Raw genomic sequence first — 21,061 nt, forward strand, 5'->3', positions numbered from 1 at the left:
CCCTCATTGTCTCCTTTCTTTTTTAAAAGTGAAGTGTGTCATCTAAGTCAACTTGAAGAGAGAGGTTCCCCCTCCATCCCACCAAAAGAAGTCTTGTTATAATAAGATTACTTAGCCTTTATATGTAGGAACACATTAGGTTAGTTGTCTAAGTTCTAGTTATTTGCTTAAAAACCAGCCTCTTTCCTTGAAATAGTGGCATCTCAGCGTGAAATACAGATAACTACCTATGAGCAAAAGTTTGAAAAAATACTTACCTGATAACAGTCTTAAGTTGCAGACTTAAAACACTTTATAGTTATAAAAGGCCTTTCAATAATCATATAATGAATTTTTAATGAACTGCTTGGTCCAAGTTTGTTTCTCAGTTTGAAATTCTCTACTCTTATTTTTTCTTTAAAAAAATTTTCATTTTATATTTTAATTAGAATAGTATCATTTTAGCCCATGTACATTTTGATTGATCACTTCAGTTTGTAGTATTCCTGCTTGCTTGCTGCATAATTAAAATATTATAAAATTGAGGACGTAAGTTGCAAATTATATTTCCACTTACCCATGCTCTCCATATTTACTGGTTCCATGTCTTCACTAGCTAGAATATAATAAAAGGAAGTCAAATTTACATTTTTGAATCAAATACATCTCAGTTTATTATAGTCTTTTTAAATTTTTCTTTTGAGATGGACTCTCGCTCTGTCGCCCAGGCTGAAGTGCAGTGGCATGATCTTGGCTCACTGCAACCTCTGCCTCTGGGGTTCAAGTGATTCTCCTGCCTCAGCCTCCTGAGTAGCTTGGATTACGGGTGTGCGCCACCATGCCTGGCTAATTTTTGTTTTTTTAGTAGACACGGGCTTTCACCATGTTGGTCAGGTTGGTCTCGAACTCCTGACCTTATGATCCACTCGCTTCGGCCTCCCAAAGTGCTGGGATTACAGGCGTAAACCACTGTGCCCGGCCAGTTTATTATAATCTTTACCAAACCTCAAAACACAAAATATAAGTGCAAATATACAATGAAGAGTTAAACTATCTTGTGAATAATTAGAGAAAATCTGAATAATTGTCTTTCACACTGTTATCTGTTAGTGATATGTTTACTGTAGCATTCATTATATGGCATTTAATTGGTATCATAATGAAATTAGTCAAAAGACTAATCCATAAGAATGAATCTCCATATATCTTATTCCTCATTCATTTGACTTTATGACACAGGAATATTTTATTTAATTTAATATGTAAAACCATCTAATATATACAAAAAAAATCCCATTCAATGAAGAAATAATCCTACCAGCTAATATTGGTTTTGGGCTTTTTTTGCGACGTGATGACTTTTTCTTTCGTTTTGGAGCCATGGTTCTGGCTTGGGCTGCATAAAGAGATGATATTATTAGTAAATATTACAGTTTGCAAACAACTTACAATTTCAAATACTAAACATTATCATTTAATAAACATAAGAATATGTTTTCTAAGTTTTACCCTGGGCTAAATCAACCTGTGTCTTCCTAGAACGGGTGAGCTGTGACAAAGGTTTATCGCAACAACAATCTTACTGATGAGATCTTACTGTTCTGGTGGAGCCATTCAGCTGAAGCACACTGTGGTGACCTGCCAGAACAAAGTCTCAGCCACAGGTCCTGCCATGGAAGCACAACAGAGGACTTGGCTTCCCTGCATCTCACTGAAATTCGCATCCCAGGTAGCTGCTCTGTGTTACCTTTTGCTGGGCTTCCCAACAGGTAGTCCAGCTACAAAGACAAGATAGGCCACTGGGAGTGATAGGCCCACAACATGCATATGCATATATAATTTTTAAATTAACGTAATTGAGATCATACTTTTGTCTTAGGATGTGAACACCTAACCACTAAGGCCTTATTTGGGCTATCAGAGAGAATGCCTCCAAAAGTTTTCCATGGAACGGCTCATCAATTTTGACAGGATACAACACTGGCCAAGGTCACCACCATGACATCAAATCCTTGTCATCTCTGCCATGCTCACCTTTGTCCTGTTCTGTTTAAATGGTTAGGAGTGTGACTGCAGGAGCTTGGTCAGCAGAGTTTTTAAACAGGCTCTACTTTTTCCAGCTGAGTGACCATGGGCAAATTACTTACCTTCTCTAAGTCTCAGTTTATTCATCTATTTAATGGGAATAATAATAAAATCTACCCCACAAGGTGACTGTGAAGACTTAATGAAATAAAGTGTCATCAGTCAACTCAATTATCTCTGACTGGTTTGCGTCACTTTAACAAATCAATACAGACTATTATTTCATAGCCCATGGTCAAAATATCAAAGTTTTATTTTATTCCTAGATATTCGATCACAAAATCTTGTCCAAAGTGTGGATGTGAGTGTGTCTGTGTTTATGTGTAAACATCTTCCCTTTAGATTTTCTCATATGTATTTTTTAAATAATAAAAATAATAGCTCACATTTGTGAAGTGCTTACTATGTGCCAAGCACAGTTCCAAGTACTTTACATGTATTTTTAATTTAATCTTAACCACATTAAAACATTTTTATTGACATATAATAGTTGTACATATTTGGGGGTACATGTGATATTTTGATACCTGTATATAATGTGTAACGGTCAAATTGGCATAACTGGGATTATCCATCATCTGAAACATTTATCTTTGTGTTGGGAACATTACAATTCTTCTAGCAATTTTGAAATATGCAATGAATTATTTCCTACTGTACTACTGAATACTAGATAACCACATTTTATTATTACTTTTATCTTCATCTCCATTTTATAATGAGGAAACAGGGCCCCAAGAGGTTCAGGTGGCTCTCCTGAAGGCACACAGAGCTCAATGGGCACTAGTGTTAGGCTGTGAGCCCAAGCAGCCTGGCTCTAACAGCCACATTCTTACCCTCTGTACTAGATGATCCCTTGGATTTCAATGATAACTGCTGTGCTTCATTGCAAATGAAACTATTTTAAATCATTGTCTTTACCCAGGAAGGCAGGAATTTTTTTTTTTTTCTTTTTTTTTTGAGACAGAGTCTCATTCTGTCGCCCAGGCAGGAGTGCAGGACTCAGCTCACTGCAACCTCTGCTTCCTGGGTTCAAGCAATTCTCCTGCCTCAGCCTCCCAAGTAGCTGGGACTAAAGGCACGTGCCAGCATGCCCGGCTAATTTTTGTATTTTTAGTAGAGATGGGGTTTCACCATATTGGCCAGGCTGGTCTCGAACTCCTGACCTGGTGATCCACCAGCCTTGGCCTCCCAAAGTGCTGGGATTACAGGCATGAGCCACTGTGCCCAGCTAAAAAGCAGGATTTTATTATCTAATCAATATTTTATGATTCTGACAATTTCTATTTTTAAGATATTCTGTAATGAATGGATCTGACTCAACTCTTTAGGCTGTCAAATGTCCTCCATATCACTTCCCAGTCTTAGCATATTTCAAATCTTTCATCTATTCCTTTTTTCAGAAGATTCCTTATCAATGTACTCCTTCTCCATATGCTATCCCAGCTGCGTTTTAGTTTGATGTAAAATACTGGAAAAACTTTCTTTTTTTTCTCCCCCAAGACAGCCTACTCTGTTGCCAGGCTGGAGTGCTGTGGTGTGCTCACAGCTGTAATCCCAGCACTTTGGGAGGCCGAGGTGGGTGGATCACAAGGTCAGGAGTTTGAGATCAGCCTGGTCAACATGGTGAAAAACTCTTAACACCACTTAGCCTCACCCTACGCACACACCATCACCACCACCACTATTTATTCCACATATATATATTGAGTGACTATGCTGCACCAGATGCTATCCTAGGTGTTAGGGATACAGCAGTGAACAAAATAGGCAAAACCCCTCGTGCAAGCTTACATTCTAGGGGAAGAAAGATGAACAAATAAAGGAGGAAAATATAATTAGTATTTTAAGTGGTGAGAACCACTAAGGAGAAAAATAAGGTAAGAAAAGGAATTGGACATTGGAACAAAGACCTGAGAAAGGAGAAAGCAAGAAACACAGATATCTGGCAGAGGAAGAGTATTTTCAGGTGGAGGGAACAGTACGTCTAAAGGTTCTGGGGCAGGATCATGCCTGGCATATTTAAGGAAACAGCAAGAAGGTCATGATGGCTGGAGCAGAGTCAGGGAAAGACTACAGGCAAAGCTGGTCAGAAAGGTGATAGGGATATATTAGTCAGCTTTGCTGCAGTAACAAATGACCCCTACATCTCAGTGACATACAATAACAAACATTTATTTCTTCTCATGCTATGCACTGTGATGTGGATGAGCTGCCGCAAGTCGTCTTATTCCGGGACCCAGGCTGAAGATGCAGGCCCTATTTCACATGTACCACTTTCACAGCAGAGAAAAAAGCAGGAGAGCTAACGGAACTACATAATGCTTCCTAACTTTCTCCTTGGCACTGACATATTGTGCCTCCTGCTGACATTCTATTGGCCCAAGCAAGTAAGTCAATCCTGATAATGGGGGAGGGATTCTCTGCCTGATTGGCAGTAGGTGGGAATGTATGATCCTCTTACAGGTACGGGAGGTAATGGCTGGGAAGGATATAATTGGAAACAACTATATAATATGCCACCAAGGGGTCTAGGTCATGTATTAGGACCTTGGTTTTCACTCTGAATGAGGTGGAGAGGTACTGGATGGCTTTGAGCTGAGAAGTTACTTTACTCCATCTGTCCCACAATTTAAGGATCAATATGGCTGCTGTGTTGAGAAAAGACTGCAACAAGGAAAAGGCTGAAGCAGGAAATCCAGTTGAGACACATTTAAAAATCCATGGGAGAGATGAGAGTGCTTAGATCAGGGAGGTGAAAGTGAGATGGGAAAAGTGATTGGATTCTGGGTATGTTTTGTTAAGTAGACCCAATAAGATTCACTGGTGACTTGAACATATTGCTTATGAGAAGGATAACATCAATGAATTTTGCCTAAGAAATTGAAAGCATGGAGTTACTATTTATTGAGATGGAGGTCCCTTGGAAAGAGCAGATTTGAAAGAGAAGTTCAGGAGTTCAATTGAAGGTATATGAAGTTAGATTGCAAACTGGACTATAAACTCTGTGAGCATGGGGATTATATTTTCTTTCCAATTTTTGTAACCCCTGTAACTAGCACAGTGAACATACTTAAAAAACAAAACAAAACAAAACAAAAAAAACAACAACTTAGATTTATAACTCCTTGGTCCTCCTTCCCTTCTGCCATGCTTAGTCTATGAATTTCCAGTCTAAACGAAATGCTTCTGCCTAATGGTCTGTGGAATAATCTGTATGCATGCTGTATTACTTTTCTCTTAATGCTGTAACAAATTACCACAAATTTTGTGACTTGAAACTACACAAATCTACTATCTTAAAGCTTTGTAGTTCAGATGTCTGACACAGATCTCACTGGCTTAAACCAGGGAGTCAGCAGGGCTGCATTCCTTTCTTTCCAGAGCCTCTAAGAGAGAATCTGCTTTCCTGCCTTTTCCAATCTCTAGAGCCCACCAGCATTTCTTGGTTTGTGGCTCTATCCTCCAACTTCAGAGTCAGAAGGGAGAGTTAAGTCCTTCTTACATAGCATACTCTGACCTCTCATTTCTTTTTCACTTTTAAGGACCGTTGTGACTACATTGGGCCTACCTAGATAATCCAGGATAATCTCCCTATGTTAAGGTCCACGATCTTAATTTCATCTGTGACTTTACTTCTTTGCCATATATGGTAACATATTCACAGGTTCCAGGAATTAGGAAGCGCTGCCTTAGAATTAAACTTGAATATAGGTATCAGTTTACAATCATCCTCCAAATAATCAAAGTAAACAAGTGTCCTGTTCTTTTCAAACACTGCTATTAAATGCTCTGTAGATAATTTGAGTTTCCAGTTTTCAGGGAAAACCAAAGTCAAATTTTCGGCAACAAATTAGGCACCAAAATTGGAGCGTGCATTAACGTGTGCTGCCTTACCTGAACTGCTCATTTACTACTTTCACAAACGTTAATTGACTACTGTCTAAATTACTGACTGGTGACTAAGGGCAAAGTGACCTAGTGACTGGTGACCAGGTACTAGTGACCAGGTTGTTCTAAAGGCTTTTAGGGGTCTTAATTCTTCTTCATTAAAAAGCATAATATCTCCATTTCTAGGCACCACAGACAGAAACATTCATAAGCGGAAGTGAGCCAGGTGAATATAGTCTGAACTGAAAGGAAAATGGTTACTTTGGGAGTAGCCACTTTATATTGTATTTCAGTTTCAGGCAAAATTTTGCAGTTTATTTTAGTAATTGTAAATAATAAAAATCCTACCAACATTATGTATAGAAAATAAATCACTTTCAATTGGGGGTATCGAAACCAAATGAATAATATACTCTATAACTTCAATAAACACATTTATTCAAGGTTTATTTTTTATGTAGATCTTTCTTTTTAAAAACAAATTCCCAATAAAAGATATTACTTTCAAATTATGGCAGGACTTACTGAAGTTTTTTTTCATAAAATTAATTGAATATTTCATGAATGTGTTACATTTAACAAACCTTTTTCTATTGAGTTGCTTATTAAAAGATTATGAAAAAATTTTCAATACCCAATCCTACTTTACTAAGATTACTTTGAAATGTGCATAACATTTTTTCTGTTCCCAGCTGAAATCAATTTGTAATTATTAAGAGCAGCAGAAGAGGACAGGCGAGGTGGCTCATGCCTGTAATCCCAGCACTTTGGGAGGCTGAGGCAGGTGGATCATGAGGTCAGGAGATCAAGACCATCCTGGCTAACACAGTGAAACACCCGTCTCTTTTAAAAATACGAAAAAAAAAAATTATCCAGTCATGGTGGTGGGCACCTGTAGTCTCAGCTACTCAGGAGGCTGAAACAGGAGAATGGTGTGAACCCAGGAGGCGGATGGAGCTTGCGGTGAGCTGAGATCACGCCACTGCACTCCAGCCTGGGTGACAGAGTGAGATTCCAATTCAATATATATATATATATATATTTCATCTACTCCTAAAATAAAGGTTGTGCCTAAGCCAGTGGCTTGTGTTTTGACTGGTTTTCAAACCACTAGAGCTGAGTGGATTTCAAAATAGAAATTTTGGAAGGTAACACTTAGAAATGTTTAAGCATTTTTATTAAAAATATTTTTGATATTAAAACTACTTATTTTCTTTGTAAATTAATTTACCCATTTCAGAACACCTTTTGCCATCAATGCACAAAGGTTACATTTTCTAGATTCTATGTTAACAGCAAGAGACATTAGAGGTTGACAAAAGTGTGTATGGGGTAAGTCCCCTGCATAACAGATCAAAACCTGTGATGGTGCACCACTTGATTACAAGGACCACTGCATTCACAGCTGTCTACGATCTGCTTCCAAACTAACTCTGCAACTTGCCCATGACTGTATCCTCTTATGATGCTTCTGTTATTCAGGAGGTTAACTACTATAGATGAAGGCATAAGTAACAAATTAAATTGTCATAATACAGCGATTTAAACAGCTATTAATTGCCTCTCTTCACTTTATTCATGTAATGCATTGTGAAAGTTGTCAGAATCAGCATGGAGCCACTTGTGTTAAAAACCCTGACAAACAGAGCTAGGGAAGGCCATGAAGGGAGTGTATGTCACAAATGCTAGATAACAAGAACTATCACAAAAGACTATACAAAACCACAACCTTGCATAAAGGTCATTGCCACTCTACACACACACACAAAATACAACTGCAAGGATATCTACCCAGGAACTGCCTGTCCAACCTCAGACTGGTGCCACTCTTGTCACTGATTCTGTAGCCAAGGATAACTATCTGAAGACAATGATATAATCCTCCTCATTTTTCCTTTAAAAACCTTTGTCCTCTTTTAACTCCCTGAATATGCATATAGTTTACCACTGCATGTGTCTTCCCATTGTAATGCGTATTCCCAAATAAACATCTTATTTTAGAGAGTCCCCCTCTCTGTTTGCTATCTAGGTTGACAACATACACCTGTTTACATACTCTCATGTGTTGCCTGTGTGTATGTGTGGCTTATTCCCAGCCAAGAGATCTTGATTATGAAAGGCCTTGTAGCACTGGCGCCTTCTCTTTAACTGGGGTCTTCCTTAAAAAGTCTTATCTTCTCAGATCTTCTTCAATTAGCTGACCTCATCTAGGTGGTCATCATCCTCTTTCCTCTTCCCAAATAATTTACAAGCTCATCATGCTGGCCTTCCATTTTTCTATATTTATTCATGTATTTATTTATTTATTTTAATTGAGACGGGGTCTCGCTTTGTTACCCAGGCTGGAGTATAATGGCGTAATCTTGGCTCACTGTAACCTACGCCTCCTGGGTTCAAGTGATTCTCCTGCCTCAGCCTCCCAAGTAGTTGGGATTACAAGCGCCCACCACCATGCCCATTTTTTTAATCTATTTTTTTAGTATTTATTTATTTATTTATTTATTTTATGAGACAAAGTCTCGCTCTGTCGCCCAGGCTGGAGTGCAGTGGAGCGATCTCGGCTCCCTGCAAGCTCCTCCTCCCGGGTTCACGCCATTCTCCTGCCTCAGCCTCCCAAGTAGCTGGGAGTACAGGCGCCTGCCACCACGCCCGGCTAATTTTTTGTATTTTTAGTACAGATGGGGTTTCACCGTGTTGAACAGGATGGTCTCGATCTCCTGACCTTGTGATCTGCCCGCCTCGGCCTCCCAAAGTGCTGGGATTACAGGCGTGAGCCACTGCATCCGGCCAATGTTTTATTTTTTAGTAGAGACGAGGTTTCACCATCTTGGTCAGGCTGGTCTTGAACTCCTGACCTCAGGTGATCTGCCTGCCTTGGCCTCCCAAAGTGCTGGGATTATAGGCATCAGCCACTGCACCCTATCTTTTATTTTATTTTTAAGAGATGAGGTCTGGCTTCATTGCCCAGGCTGGTCTAGAACTCTTAGTCTCAAGCAATCCTCCTGCTTTGGCCTCCCAAAATGCTGGAATTATAGGTGTGAGGTACCTCTCCAGCAATATCTTTTAAAACAAACAAACAAAGATTTAGAATAAAACCCAAGACTAACATCTTGGGTCTCTGGTAAATGTGTCTCCAAGAACTACTGATTCTCAGTAAATTTTCACTAAGACCCTGGTTAAGCTTCAAGATTCTCCTGGGCCCTTCAGCCATATTTTGGCAAGTATACAACATCCACCCTTAGAGACAACTATTCCTGCAATGCCTATTAGTCTATTCTCTCATTTCTTTCCCTCCATAACTATTTCCACTTCTTTCCAAGATTGAATACTCACTTATTTGAGTAGATCCTATCCTATTACTTCTCCCTTCCAAATATCTCCCGAATTCCAAGCCCTCCTCTCCCACAGCCTCCTCTGGTTCAGGTCTTTAACACGTCCTCCAAAACTGAAGCTCCAACCCTGTTTTGTGCCATGAACCTTTGGCAGCCTGGTGAAGCCCATGCATCAAATAAAAACATGGAATTACAAAGAAGATAGATTATATGGAAATATAGGTATTAAAATATTTTTAAAATCATGATATAATAATTTGTACTTCTTTATTAACACATTAAATAACAAAATCTAGCAGTGGTTCTAATAACTACCTTAATTGTGAGGTAATGATGAGGATAAATAATATATTTACAATCTCTATAATGTAATATGAAAAGAGTTGGTGGCAAAATCACAGGCCTGTGAATACTACTGTGGTTTGTTACCAATTGCATACATTTCAATCGGTGGTTAGTGAAAATAAATATGTAATTTTAAAAATCCACAGATTCTCCTCCCTGAATCCCCTGCCCTAGATCATGGACACTTAACTAGCCTCTCTACCTCTGTTCTAACCAGAACAGCTACTCAAGAGGCCAACCTCAGAGCACTCCAAAAATGCATCTCTTATCAAGTCTCTTCCCTGTATAATGACTTTTGTGGGTCCCTATCATTCACAGTAGCATTCTCTTCCAGATTGTAGACATGGAGCTCATTTGAAATGCATTCCTGGACCTCCTTTGATTTTGGAGGTCTGGGGTGAGCCTGGGACTCTGTATTTTTAAAAGCACTGTGAGACAGTCTTGCACTGGTGGTCTACACACCAGACTTTGCAAAACAAAAGAGAGTCCGAACTCATATAAGTATGGCCTTCGATACCTTCACAGTCTGCCTCACCGTGTCAACCTTTCCAGTTCTATTCCAGCCTCGTACGGTTTCCATTCATTCCCAAACAGTCCAGGACTTTCCCACCTCCCTCTCTGGAGAATGGTCTTCCCTCCCACCCCTCCTGCTGCTTCTGGTCCACACCATACAGGAATCTCTCTGCTTGCTTCAATCTTACTCATCATTCAAGGTCAATAGGAACGTTTTCCCCAAAGCCTGAATTCTCCCTGACTTCGTCACTCAGGCTGAAACAATCTTGTTCCCCCTGACACTTTCCAATCATACTATGTGTAATTATGCCAGGTCTCTGCAAAGGCAGGGGGTTTCAAACTCAGAGCTTCCTAAAAGATTGCTGTGAATTCGTTTAGCATTCACCATACACAAGAAGAAGGAGAAAGTATTGAGCAGCAATTTAGGTACTAGGTAAACTAGTCACTAGGGGAATAAGACAATGTCCTTACTTTCAAAGAGTTTGTGTTCCCTGTTCATCTTCCTCACTGTTTATCTACTCCAGCCCTTTCTAAATAGTCCTGAAGTAATCTATTTCAGCCCACATTAATCTTTTATTCTTTGACCCCTGCCCCTAGACGGATAATCAGAATCAGGCTATTTTGGCATTCATTCATTCATTCACTCACTCAATCATGGTTTATTGAGCTCCTACTATGTGCTAGGCAATATGATAGTCACTGGGTATATGTAACATGGGAACAAGACAGTAATGCCCTCAAAGTTCTTAGAGTGTCGTTAACCGCTCTCTCGTTGCTATTTTTGTCTCCCTCGCTAGGCTGGAAGCTCTTTGAAAGCAAGGAAAGACTTGTATTTTGTGTAGTCTTCACTGCCACTAACCTAGCACATTGCTGACACAGCGAGTGTTCAAATACCCTTGAGAGAGTGAGTAAAATGCTTCTTTTCCACGCCGCCTTTCCCATTCAGAGCTTCCCTTACCTGATACTGCTGATCTGAAGGAAAAGGAGCCTCTTTGCAGTGCCCTGGGGAAAAGCTCCTTCGAGAGCTGGAGGTGGGAGTTTGACTCTCCTCTCTCAGAATAACATCGCAAGGGCACAAACCGCAGCAACTCTGCCGACTGTTGCTAGGACGCATCCGTCGCTAAGAGAAAAGAGGCGATTCCTCTGCGAGATTGACAGAGAACCTCTACCAATACAGTGTCCGCTTCCTAACAGTCTCTTTCAAAACAGGCTTGTGATTGGATGCCACGATGTGACGTCACTTAACGCTAACGGGTGAGGCCAGCAGCTTTCCACTACTAAGGAAAGAGTTTTGTGGCTTAGGTATATTGATGACAGTGGCCCGGTCCGACCCCAGGTCTGACAGTCTCGGTCCATGCCTCACACCCACCGCAATCTCACCCAGAGAAGAATCTTTTTGGGGTGTGGACCCTAGGAACCAGGAGAGGAGATATTAAGAAGTCTGCCCACTCAGAATCCTTTCGGGTAGCTTTCCTGCCCACCCTGGAGCTGGGCCCTCCTAGGGAGTGGAGAGGAAGCTGCGCTCCACTGTGTCGTGGGCGCCCCAGAACCCTAATGGATTACGTTTCCCTCTTGTCAGAATAACTTTTGTTTATAATTTGATTCAAGCTTAAGTATGAGTCTCCGGGGGAAGAAATTTGAATCCGTGAGTAACCCAAGGTTCATTTTAACTGTGATTAGAAGTCCTGTGGGATTCATACAGTGAAGCTTAACTCTCTGAACACTGTTCTCCTCCTTTCCCTTAAGAAAACTTATAACTGCCTAATTTGTACAGTGGCAGAATTTAATAAAGTAATTTAATTGGCTGCTGTAATTGGTCTAAATTAATTTTTACACTCAATTTAAATAAAATATTTAATTGAGAAGAGGCTGATCATTTATAACATATGAGACTTTGGGGGCTGGTGCGGTGGCTCACGCCTGTAATCCCAGCACTTTGGGCGGCCGAAGCGGGCAGATCACGATGTCAGGAAATCAAGACCATCCTGATTAACAAAGTGAAACCCCGTCTCTACTAAAAATACAAAAAATTAGCTGGGCATGGTGGTGCGCGCCTGTCAGTCCCAGCTACTCCAGAAGCTGAGGCAGGAGAATTGCTTGAACCTGGGAGGTGGCGGTTGCAATGAGCCAAGATCCGTCTTAAAATAAATAAAGAAATAATAATAATAACTTCCTAATTTGTAAACTGGCAGAATTTAATAAAGCAATGTAATTGACTGCTGTAATTGGTCTAAATTAATTTTTACACCCAATTTAAATAAATCTTTAATTGGGAAAAGGCTGATCATTTATAACATATGAGACTTTAAGGATCCTGAATGAAGATTTTTACATAATGTGCAGAAAGATCATATAGATTCCTTCAAATTTCTGAAAAATGTGTGTTCACAAAATTCAAACAAATTTTACAATACAAATTATGAAGGAAAAAAAAAACGGAAAAAGAGGTATTATCTAAACATTCTGACAACTTTTTTCCAGCTTGTCCACTCCCAGGCACTGGAAGATTTGTTTTCCCCTGGGCTCAGTCTTGAGTCTTCTTTTCTTAATCATCGCACTCTCCTGGTGGCATCAGCATCATATATTCCGCTTAGCTTCAGCCATCACCACTAAACACGCCAGACTTTCATTTCTACATTCTCAGCCTAACATATCTCTTAAATTCCAGACCTGAATTTCCTCTAGCTACTGGACATTTCCAACTACCTCTCTAGTTCAGTTCATGTTGTTTAATAGATGCTAAATAAAGATTAAATGTAGTGAATGAATGAATTGCCATAGCACCACAACTTAGCAGAGCCAAAGTCAACTCATTTTCTTTCAGGAAACTGTTTTTCCTTGTTTATTTCCTACCCTAGGTAATAGCGTCATTGTCCATCAGTTGCAAAACGAAATCTGAAAGTCATCCTTGACTCCTCTTCTACTGCCCACAGTCAATATATCATTAAGTCCTGTCATTTTTCTTTATTAACTGTCTCTCAAATAATCTATTTTCTCTTAGCCATCCTCTGCCTCTGCCTTATTTCAGATATGCCTTGTCTCTCACCTAGACGGTAGCAATAGTCTTTTGACTTGTTCTCTCTCTTTCCCTCTAATTTATATGCCAAGTTGCCGCAGAATTTTCCAGATCATAGTTTGAATTCTGACATCACCCTGCTTAAATATGCTCAAGCTGGCATATGAAACTCTGTATAAACAGGGTTCTGCAAGACACTGGAAATAAATCTGAAAGGTAATTAGTTATTTTTCTAACCTCATTTCCTGCCTCCATCCCCAGCCCAACCCACATTTTAGTCCACTGCTTCTTAATTGAAGACCCGTAACAGCCAAGGGGCAGGAAATCACAGGGACCAGGAGTGAGTAGTAGGTTGATGGAAAGAAAGTCTAGAACATGAAATAGACTTCTGCAACTGAGATATATTTGTTTCATATAAAGAATTTGTGAAGTTTTTTCACTTGGCTCTGCGATGAATTCATGTTTGTTTCCATTTTTTAGAAAATGTCTAAAGCTGCTATTAACTAAAATTGACAGAAAATTGAATAAACACAAAGAAATCTTAGGCAACCGTGACATGCTCATCCTGTGGTTTTGCACAGCCCCTGACATACTGCTGTGCAGGTCCAGGAGTGTGTGGGTCTCAGGTTGAGAGTCAGAGCTCTGGTTACACAGCTCCCGACTGGTCCCCTGTGCTGTGCTGGGTTACAACTGTGTGTCTGCTTATCTCGCTGCCTCCATTTCTGCCTCTACCTCCATCTGTAATGCCTTTCTTCATCCTCATTACTTGGTAAATGACTATTTATTTTTCAAGACCCAACTCAAATGTCACCTTCTCTGTCCAGCCATACAGACACTCAGTAGAATTAGACACTCTTTCCTCTGTTTTTCCATTATAGCAAGTATTACATTGTGTTCCAATAGCTTGTTTACATAGATGTCTCCCCCTCTAGACTTTAAGGCAGGGATGGTGTCTCATTACTTTATATTTCCTTTACATCCTTTATATCACATTGTGATATAGTGTCAAACATAGGTTTTGGTTTGTTGTTGTTGTTTAGAGAGGGGATCTCACTATGTTGCCCAGACTGGTTTTGAACTTCTGGGCCCAAGCCTTGGTGTCCCAAAGTACTGGGATTATAGGTGTGAGCCGCCATGGCTGACTGGACATAGGTATTTAATGAAGCATATATTTAATTATGTAATTGATTTACTATTCTTGGAAGTAAATCTAAAAGAAGTTCTCTAACAGAAGCTTCTTTGTATTTTTCTAAATAATTTGCTCTCCATAAAAAAAAAATCATAATCCTTCACGGTCAGATTTAAGGAAGTAAGAATTATAACCTTGTGAGCTGGCTGAGACAAGAAGCCCTTCTGTCATCTTTTCTTTAGAGACATGCCAAGGGGATGTCCATTTGATGGAATGAGTCATAAGTCACAATACCAAGAAAGTTAAAAGTTAAATTGGAAATGTTTAGAAATTTCTTCATGTTACGGCCGGGCGCGGTGGATCAAGCCTGTAATCCCAGCACTTTGGGAGGCCGAGACGGGCGGATCACGAGGTCAGGAGATCGAGACCATCCTGGCTAACATGGTGAAACCCCGTCTCTACTAAAAAATACAAAAAACTAGCCGGGCGAGGTGGCGGGCACCTGTAGTCCCAGCTACTCGGGAGGCTGAGGCAGGAGAATGGCGTGAACCCGGGAGGCAGAGCTTGCAGTGAGCCGAGATCCGGCCACTGCACTCCAGCCTGGGCGACAGAGCAAGACTCCGTCTCAAAAAAAAAAAAAAAAAGAAATTTCTTCATATTACAAATTCATGATTGATTGACTACCTATTCTTTCATGGGAGTGGTCAGAAATGAAATATCATCATGGTAGCTAGTGAATATGTCCATGTTCTTCCAGGGGAGGTTGAATTGAACTTCCCTGAAACTTGAAGATATGTAAAAATTAATTTTAGTTTTATTAATTGAGCGAACATCTAAAGAGTCAAGAAGTCATAATTGAAAATATTTCCCTGATTCTTTAAGGACATCTTGATAAGTTTCAGATTGGGTTTACAAAAGGATCATCTGATAAATTGATATGAGGTAGATTTTTACTACTTATTTTGGTGAGTGACTCATCCTTTTTATGGATTATTTTTTAAAGAGTTAGCTCAGAAACTAGGCGTGGAGGACCCTATTTTATGCCTGAAAGGGAAAAGTTTTCTTGTTTGAGCCCTAAACTGCTGGGATTACTACATATTTTCCAAGCGCTTGGGGAAACTACCACAACCTATTGCATGAGGAAGCGAGAAGCATTTGAAGAGTACTCAGCTTCAGAAAGGAGAAAAAGAGACAAAAAAGCCTGACCCTGGGACGAAGATTTAGCTGTTGGAAGAAAGGGCCAATTTTTGCAATTCTAGAAAAAAATGGACTAGAACATTAATGAGAAATTAGGATCTATTCAACATTAAAGTCAGGAGAAAGGCATTCTTAACTGCACAGAATGGCTTGAGTCTACTGGAGACTAAGGAGGACACAGGCCCCACATGGCTCCAGAATTGCTGACCCTTCCCATAAGAGAAGGCAGGGCTCCAGCACTCATCTGCAGTCTGCAGGCAACAGGTATCTCCAGAAGGGCCAAAGAGAGAGCTTTGGAGGTAAAAACAGGGCCATGTGGTAGCAGAGTGAACTTACTTGTCAATACGGCTGAGACTTAACTCCCTACACCTAGAAATAGTTGGTGGTGGGAGAGTCATTGTATGGTAGTGATAGACCTACAATATCATAAAGCATTAAAAGTCAGTGAATATCAGTTTTACATGTACAATTTTTATTGTCATTAGAACACTTAAATATTGTTTAAAGTGAAGTCACTCAACTATTGTATTTAAATAAAGAAATAATGTTGAAGCCTAAATTTGTCACTTTCTACATAGGTGGCATTAAACAAGTTATTAAACTCTCTAAATCTCATCTGCAAAATTTGGGATGATAATGCTTTCATCAGAGCCAGACCAGATAAAGGTCAAGAGTAACCACATTGAGTAACCAAGGGTGAGGGCAACCAATGCTGCCCTAAGGGGCATTCTTCAAAAGATACCAAACTTCCCTATAGTGAATTGCGAATAGGTTGTCAGTTAGTTTGGGTTTCCACAGGGAAATTTTTACATGCCAGGAGAGACATAAATGTATTCTTCTCTCAACCAAATAGCTTCAGATTTGAAATAAAATCTATGTTGAAAAATTTTGCCATTAAACGTACCAATCATGAGGGTCAACCAAAAGGCAATACTCCTATTCCTGAGTTCAGCCTGCTTTGATACCTACATTTTGATTTGATTTTTAATTTTTTCAAGATGGAGTCTTGCTTTGTCACCCAGGCTGGAGAGCAGTGGCGTGACCTTGGCTGACTGCAACCTCAGCCTCCCAGGTTCAAGTGATTCTTGTGCCTCAGCCTCCTGAGTAGCTGGGATTACAGGTGTGTGCCACCACGTTCAGCTAATTTTTTTGTATTTTTAGTAGAGATGGGGTTTCACCATTTTGGCCAGCCTGGTTTGAACTCCTGACCTCAAGTGATCTGCCTGCCTTGGCTTCCCAAAGTGATGGGATTATGGGCATAAGCCACTGTGCCCGGCCTGATACCTATATTTTGAATAGTTTGGCAGTCTCCCCAAAAGTTGTCTAGTTTGGAAAAGTGTGTTTTTAATAAGTTATTTCAAATGTAAAGAAAGGATATATATGTTTATTAACAGAAATCAATTTTTCCCTATTTCCACTAGAAAAACGGTGAACACATTTTTAAGGGGTATTAGTATGAATGGATGCCAAATTACTAGCCTGTCCAGATTGCCCACAGATTTTAATCTGTCCCTTCCTCATAGCATTGCCATGAAAAACCAGATAGTGCCTCAAATGTGGCATATTCTCAATGAATAGTTGTGGAACCAGAATTAATCAAAATTCTGTTCCAAATGAATGTATAGACATTACCTCTGTCCTTTGGTGACTATTAAAAGTAGATTTGAATATCCAACTGTCTACAAGACATTTCCACTTGGATGTTTAATACATAGTTATCTAAAGCCTGGCCTTTCCTTCAATGCCAGCCAGGAAATATTTGCTACTAGACCACTAGTTTATGAAATAATTGTTACCCATCTACAGTAAAAGTAGTACTGAAATTGGGAGTTTAAAAACTTTTTAGCAAATTGACACAGTAACTTCATGTTACGTATGAATAAAATTGAGGTTTGTATTTCAGATGTCCTTATTTCATTCTTTTAGCAATTTATTTATGTTGTAATTTTACAGAATTATTAGTCTGTGAAAGAAATGAAAACAAAACCAAGTCAACTAACCCTTTAACAGATAGTCTGAGAAGCACTTTATAGACATCTCAAAAACACATTAAAAACTGAACTGCTGGTTCTCCCCAGTTACCTGCTCTTCCTGCCGTCTTCTTCATCTTAGCTGATGGCAATTTCATCTTCAGGGTCACTGCACAAACTTAAGAGTCATCCTTCACACCTTTTCTTCCACCCTTCACACTTTTAGGATATATTTTCAACATTGCAGTCAGAGGGATGCACTTTTAAAACAAGTCATATATCAGTCTTCTGCTCACTACCCTCCAACAGCTCCAATTTCACTCCATTTAAAAGCCAAAGTCCTCACAATGGCCAAGGTCCAGCATAACCTGGTTCCTGTTATTTGCTTCATTTCCTACCATTACTCCCTGCAGCTCACACCACTGCAGACATACTGGTGTCCTTAAGGTTACTCAAACATACTAGGTAAGCATCTCCTCTTTTGCATTGGCTGTTCCCTCTGCCTGGAGAACTTATACAAGATATCCTTCAAGTTTTTGCTAAAATGTTAACTTCTCAGTGAGGCCTACTCTCCACTCTTTAAAATGCCAACTTCTCAGCACTCCTCGTTCTCCTTTCTCCGCTTTATTTTTACTCATAGTATTTATCACCTTCTAACACACTGTGTACTTATGTTTGACTGTTTTTGTCCACTAAAATGTAAACTCTACAAGGGCAGGGATTTTTGCCATGTTTTCTCCTCCTGTCCCAGTGTCTAAGTCTATGTTGGCATACAGAAGGTATGCCACAAATGTTCATTAAAGGATTTGGAACAACCACCTTGGAGAGTAATTTGACAGTATATATTAACTAAAAATGAATACCTCCTATAATCTAGCAATTCTACTTCTGGATATTTACCCTAGAGAAAATTTTACAGACGTCCATAAGAAAATGATTCATGGATGTTCACTGCTGAATTTTTTTTGTTTTTCGTAATGGCAAAAGATGGCAGCAACCTAAATGTCCATCAGTAGTGAAATGCATAGAATGATATGGTATAATCAATAAAATAGCATACAGCTGCTAAAATAAACTTGAATGAATATAGCTTAAGACAAAATGGTAAAGTAAGTGTTAAAGATTAGGTACAGAGCAATGCTATCTTTGTAAACAAAAACATGCATGAATGATTTCTACGTATAATGGGAACACATATTCAAGAAAAGTATTACAAATGGACTGAAATGATTCACACCAATTCATGATAGAAGGTTACACTCAGGGAGGGCTGGTGTATTAGTCCAGTCTCACACTGCTATAAAGACACTACCTGAGACTGCGTAATTTATAAACAAAGGAAGTTTAATTGACTCACAGTTTCACATAGCTGGGGAGGCCTCAGGAAACTTATAATCATGGCAGAAGAAGCAGGCATCTTCTTCACAAGGCAGCAGGAGAGAGTGTGAGTGTGTGAAGGAGGAGCTGTCAAATACTTATAAAACCATCAGATCTCCTGAGAACTCACTATCACGAGAACAGCCTGGGGGAAATCGCCCACATGGTCCAATCACCTCCCACAGGGTCTCTCCATCTACAGGTGGGGATTATGGGGATTACAATTCAAGATGAGATTTGGGTAGAGACACAGTCAAACCATATCAGTTGGTTAACTTTATAATGCTTTATTCCTCATAAATTAGGAAGGCCAAAAACAAAAGAAAATGTAGAATATGTTCAATTTGGGGGGTTGTGGGTATTGAATAGCATTAATGTATTGTTATTTTTGTACTTTTCTGTATTTGAAATTTTCTCAAAATTAAAAAAATCATCTTCTAGACTGTAAGATCCTTAAGAACAGCAACTATATTTTATTAATATTTTCATTGACAGTATCTAATACCATTACTGGAAAATAGGAGTCCTCAATAAATACTTGCTGAATATGTATGTGTTAAATAAATAAAAATTGGCCGGGTGCGGTGGCTCAAGCCTGTAATCCCAGCACTTTGGGAGGCCGAGACGGACGGATCACAAGGTCAGGAGATCGAGACCATCCTGGCTAATCCGGTGAAACCCCGTCTCTACTAAAAAAAAAAATACAAAAAACTAGCCGGGCGAGGTGGCGGGCGCCTGTAGTCCCAGCTACTCCGGAGGCTGAGGCAGGAGAATGGCGTGAACCCGGGAGGCGGAGCTTGCAGTGAGCCGAGATCCGGCCACTGCACTCCAGCCTGGGCGACAGAGTGAGACTCCATCTCAAAAAAAATAAAAATAAAAATAAAAATAAAAATAAATAAATAAATAAATAAATAAATAAAAATTTTATTGAGAAAAAAAGAAGAAATTAAGGGGAGAAAGATAAATGGTACAGACGTAAGAAGACAGAAAGGTAAAAACTATTTTGGGTTTACAAATGTGTGATTTAATACCCACCCCTCCTGACACTTTCAGCTGAGCTACCTTACTCTAAAACAGATAGGAATTTTTAATACGAAGATAAAGATGTGAAAAAAGCTCCCTTTCATCCAGCAGATATGAAGAATGTCATAGAGATCTACTGGCTTGAGATTTAGGAGCAAAAAATTGGAATTCTTGAAATCATAAGTTACTTTGTAGTTTTCATAACACTTTACGTTTTAAAAACATAATGAGTAACCATAATAAACTGAATCTTTTCTGTGCTAGGATTATACTAAAAGTTTAGGAGGTTTCTTTTAGTTTAAAAAAGATAATAAAAGCATGATTTATTATTATTATCAGCCAACATACTGAAGAAGAGTATGTATTTGATTATATATGATAATGATCACTACCTGTCATAGATATTTCATAGTAAAAATCATTAAAGGAAGGAAGCCTTGATGCAAAATAAATTCCAAATAAAAAATTCTAAATTTTAATTAAAAATAATTCTTCAAATGACAATTTAAAACATATAAAACAATTTCCTTATCTGATAGATTTCATCTCTGCTTTGTGACAGGTATTCCAGATGAGAGAAAATTTCTCTCATTTTGCACTTGATGTCAGTTCACTTGTTAAACGTGCTTCCAAAGTATTATCAGATTGGACATTGGAGTATCTGTTGCTTTATATAAGCTCATTTACTTTTTTAACAATAAAAATATTTTGTTTTACAAAGAACGATATGCTTTAGTGAATATTCAAACTCTGGAAAATGCAGAAAATAAGATTGGGTATTCAAATACAGTCATGCATAGCTTAATAATGGGGATACATCCTAACAAATGCATTGTTAGGTAATTTTGTCATTGTATGAACATCATAGAGTGTACTTACACAAACCTAGATGGGATAGCTTTCTATACACCTAGGCTATGTAGCGTAGCCTATTATTCCCAGGCTACAAACCTGTACAGCATGCTACTTTACTGAATACTGTAGGCATCTGGAACACAGTGTTTAGTATTTGTGTATGTAAGCATATCTAAACATAGAAAAGATACAGTCAAAATATGATATAAAAGATTAAAAATGGGGGCTGGGCGCAGTGGCTCATGCCTGTAATTCCAGCACTTTGGGAGGCTGAGGCAGGCGGATTGCAAGGTCAGGAGATCGAAACCATCCTGGTTAACATGGTGAAACTCCGTCTCTACTAAAAATA

At 39.2% G+C, this 21,061-nt stretch overlaps 1 protein-coding gene across 2 annotated transcripts in view; it reads right to left on the minus strand.

Annotated features, from left to right (window-relative positions):
• The window catches only part of DNAI3 (dynein axonemal intermediate chain 3), a 73,930-nt gene extending 62,647 nt beyond the window's left edge, over positions 1–11,283 (minus strand). The window contains exons 1-3 of one of the 2 annotated variants that reach the window (XM_007978107.3): positions 11,104–11,283; positions 1,298–1,375; positions 557–595 (exon numbers count right to left, since the gene is read on the minus strand). In XM_007978107.3, the coding sequence (XP_007976298.1) occupies positions 557–595; positions 1,298–1,361 (103 nt within the window). In that variant the 5' untranslated portion in view covers positions 1,362–1,375; positions 11,104–11,283. Of the gene's footprint in view, positions 1–556; positions 596–1,297; positions 1,466–11,103 lie in introns of those variants that run through there. The other variant, XM_073007154.1, reaches the window with a different exon arrangement.
• Positions 11,284–21,061: the final 9,778 nt, after the last annotated feature.

Source organism: Chlorocebus sabaeus, chromosome 20, assembly GCF_047675955.1.
Source record: "Chlorocebus sabaeus isolate Y175 chromosome 20, mChlSab1.0.hap1, whole genome shotgun sequence".
Taxonomy (NCBI): Eukaryota; Metazoa; Chordata; class Mammalia; order Primates; family Cercopithecidae; genus Chlorocebus; species Chlorocebus sabaeus.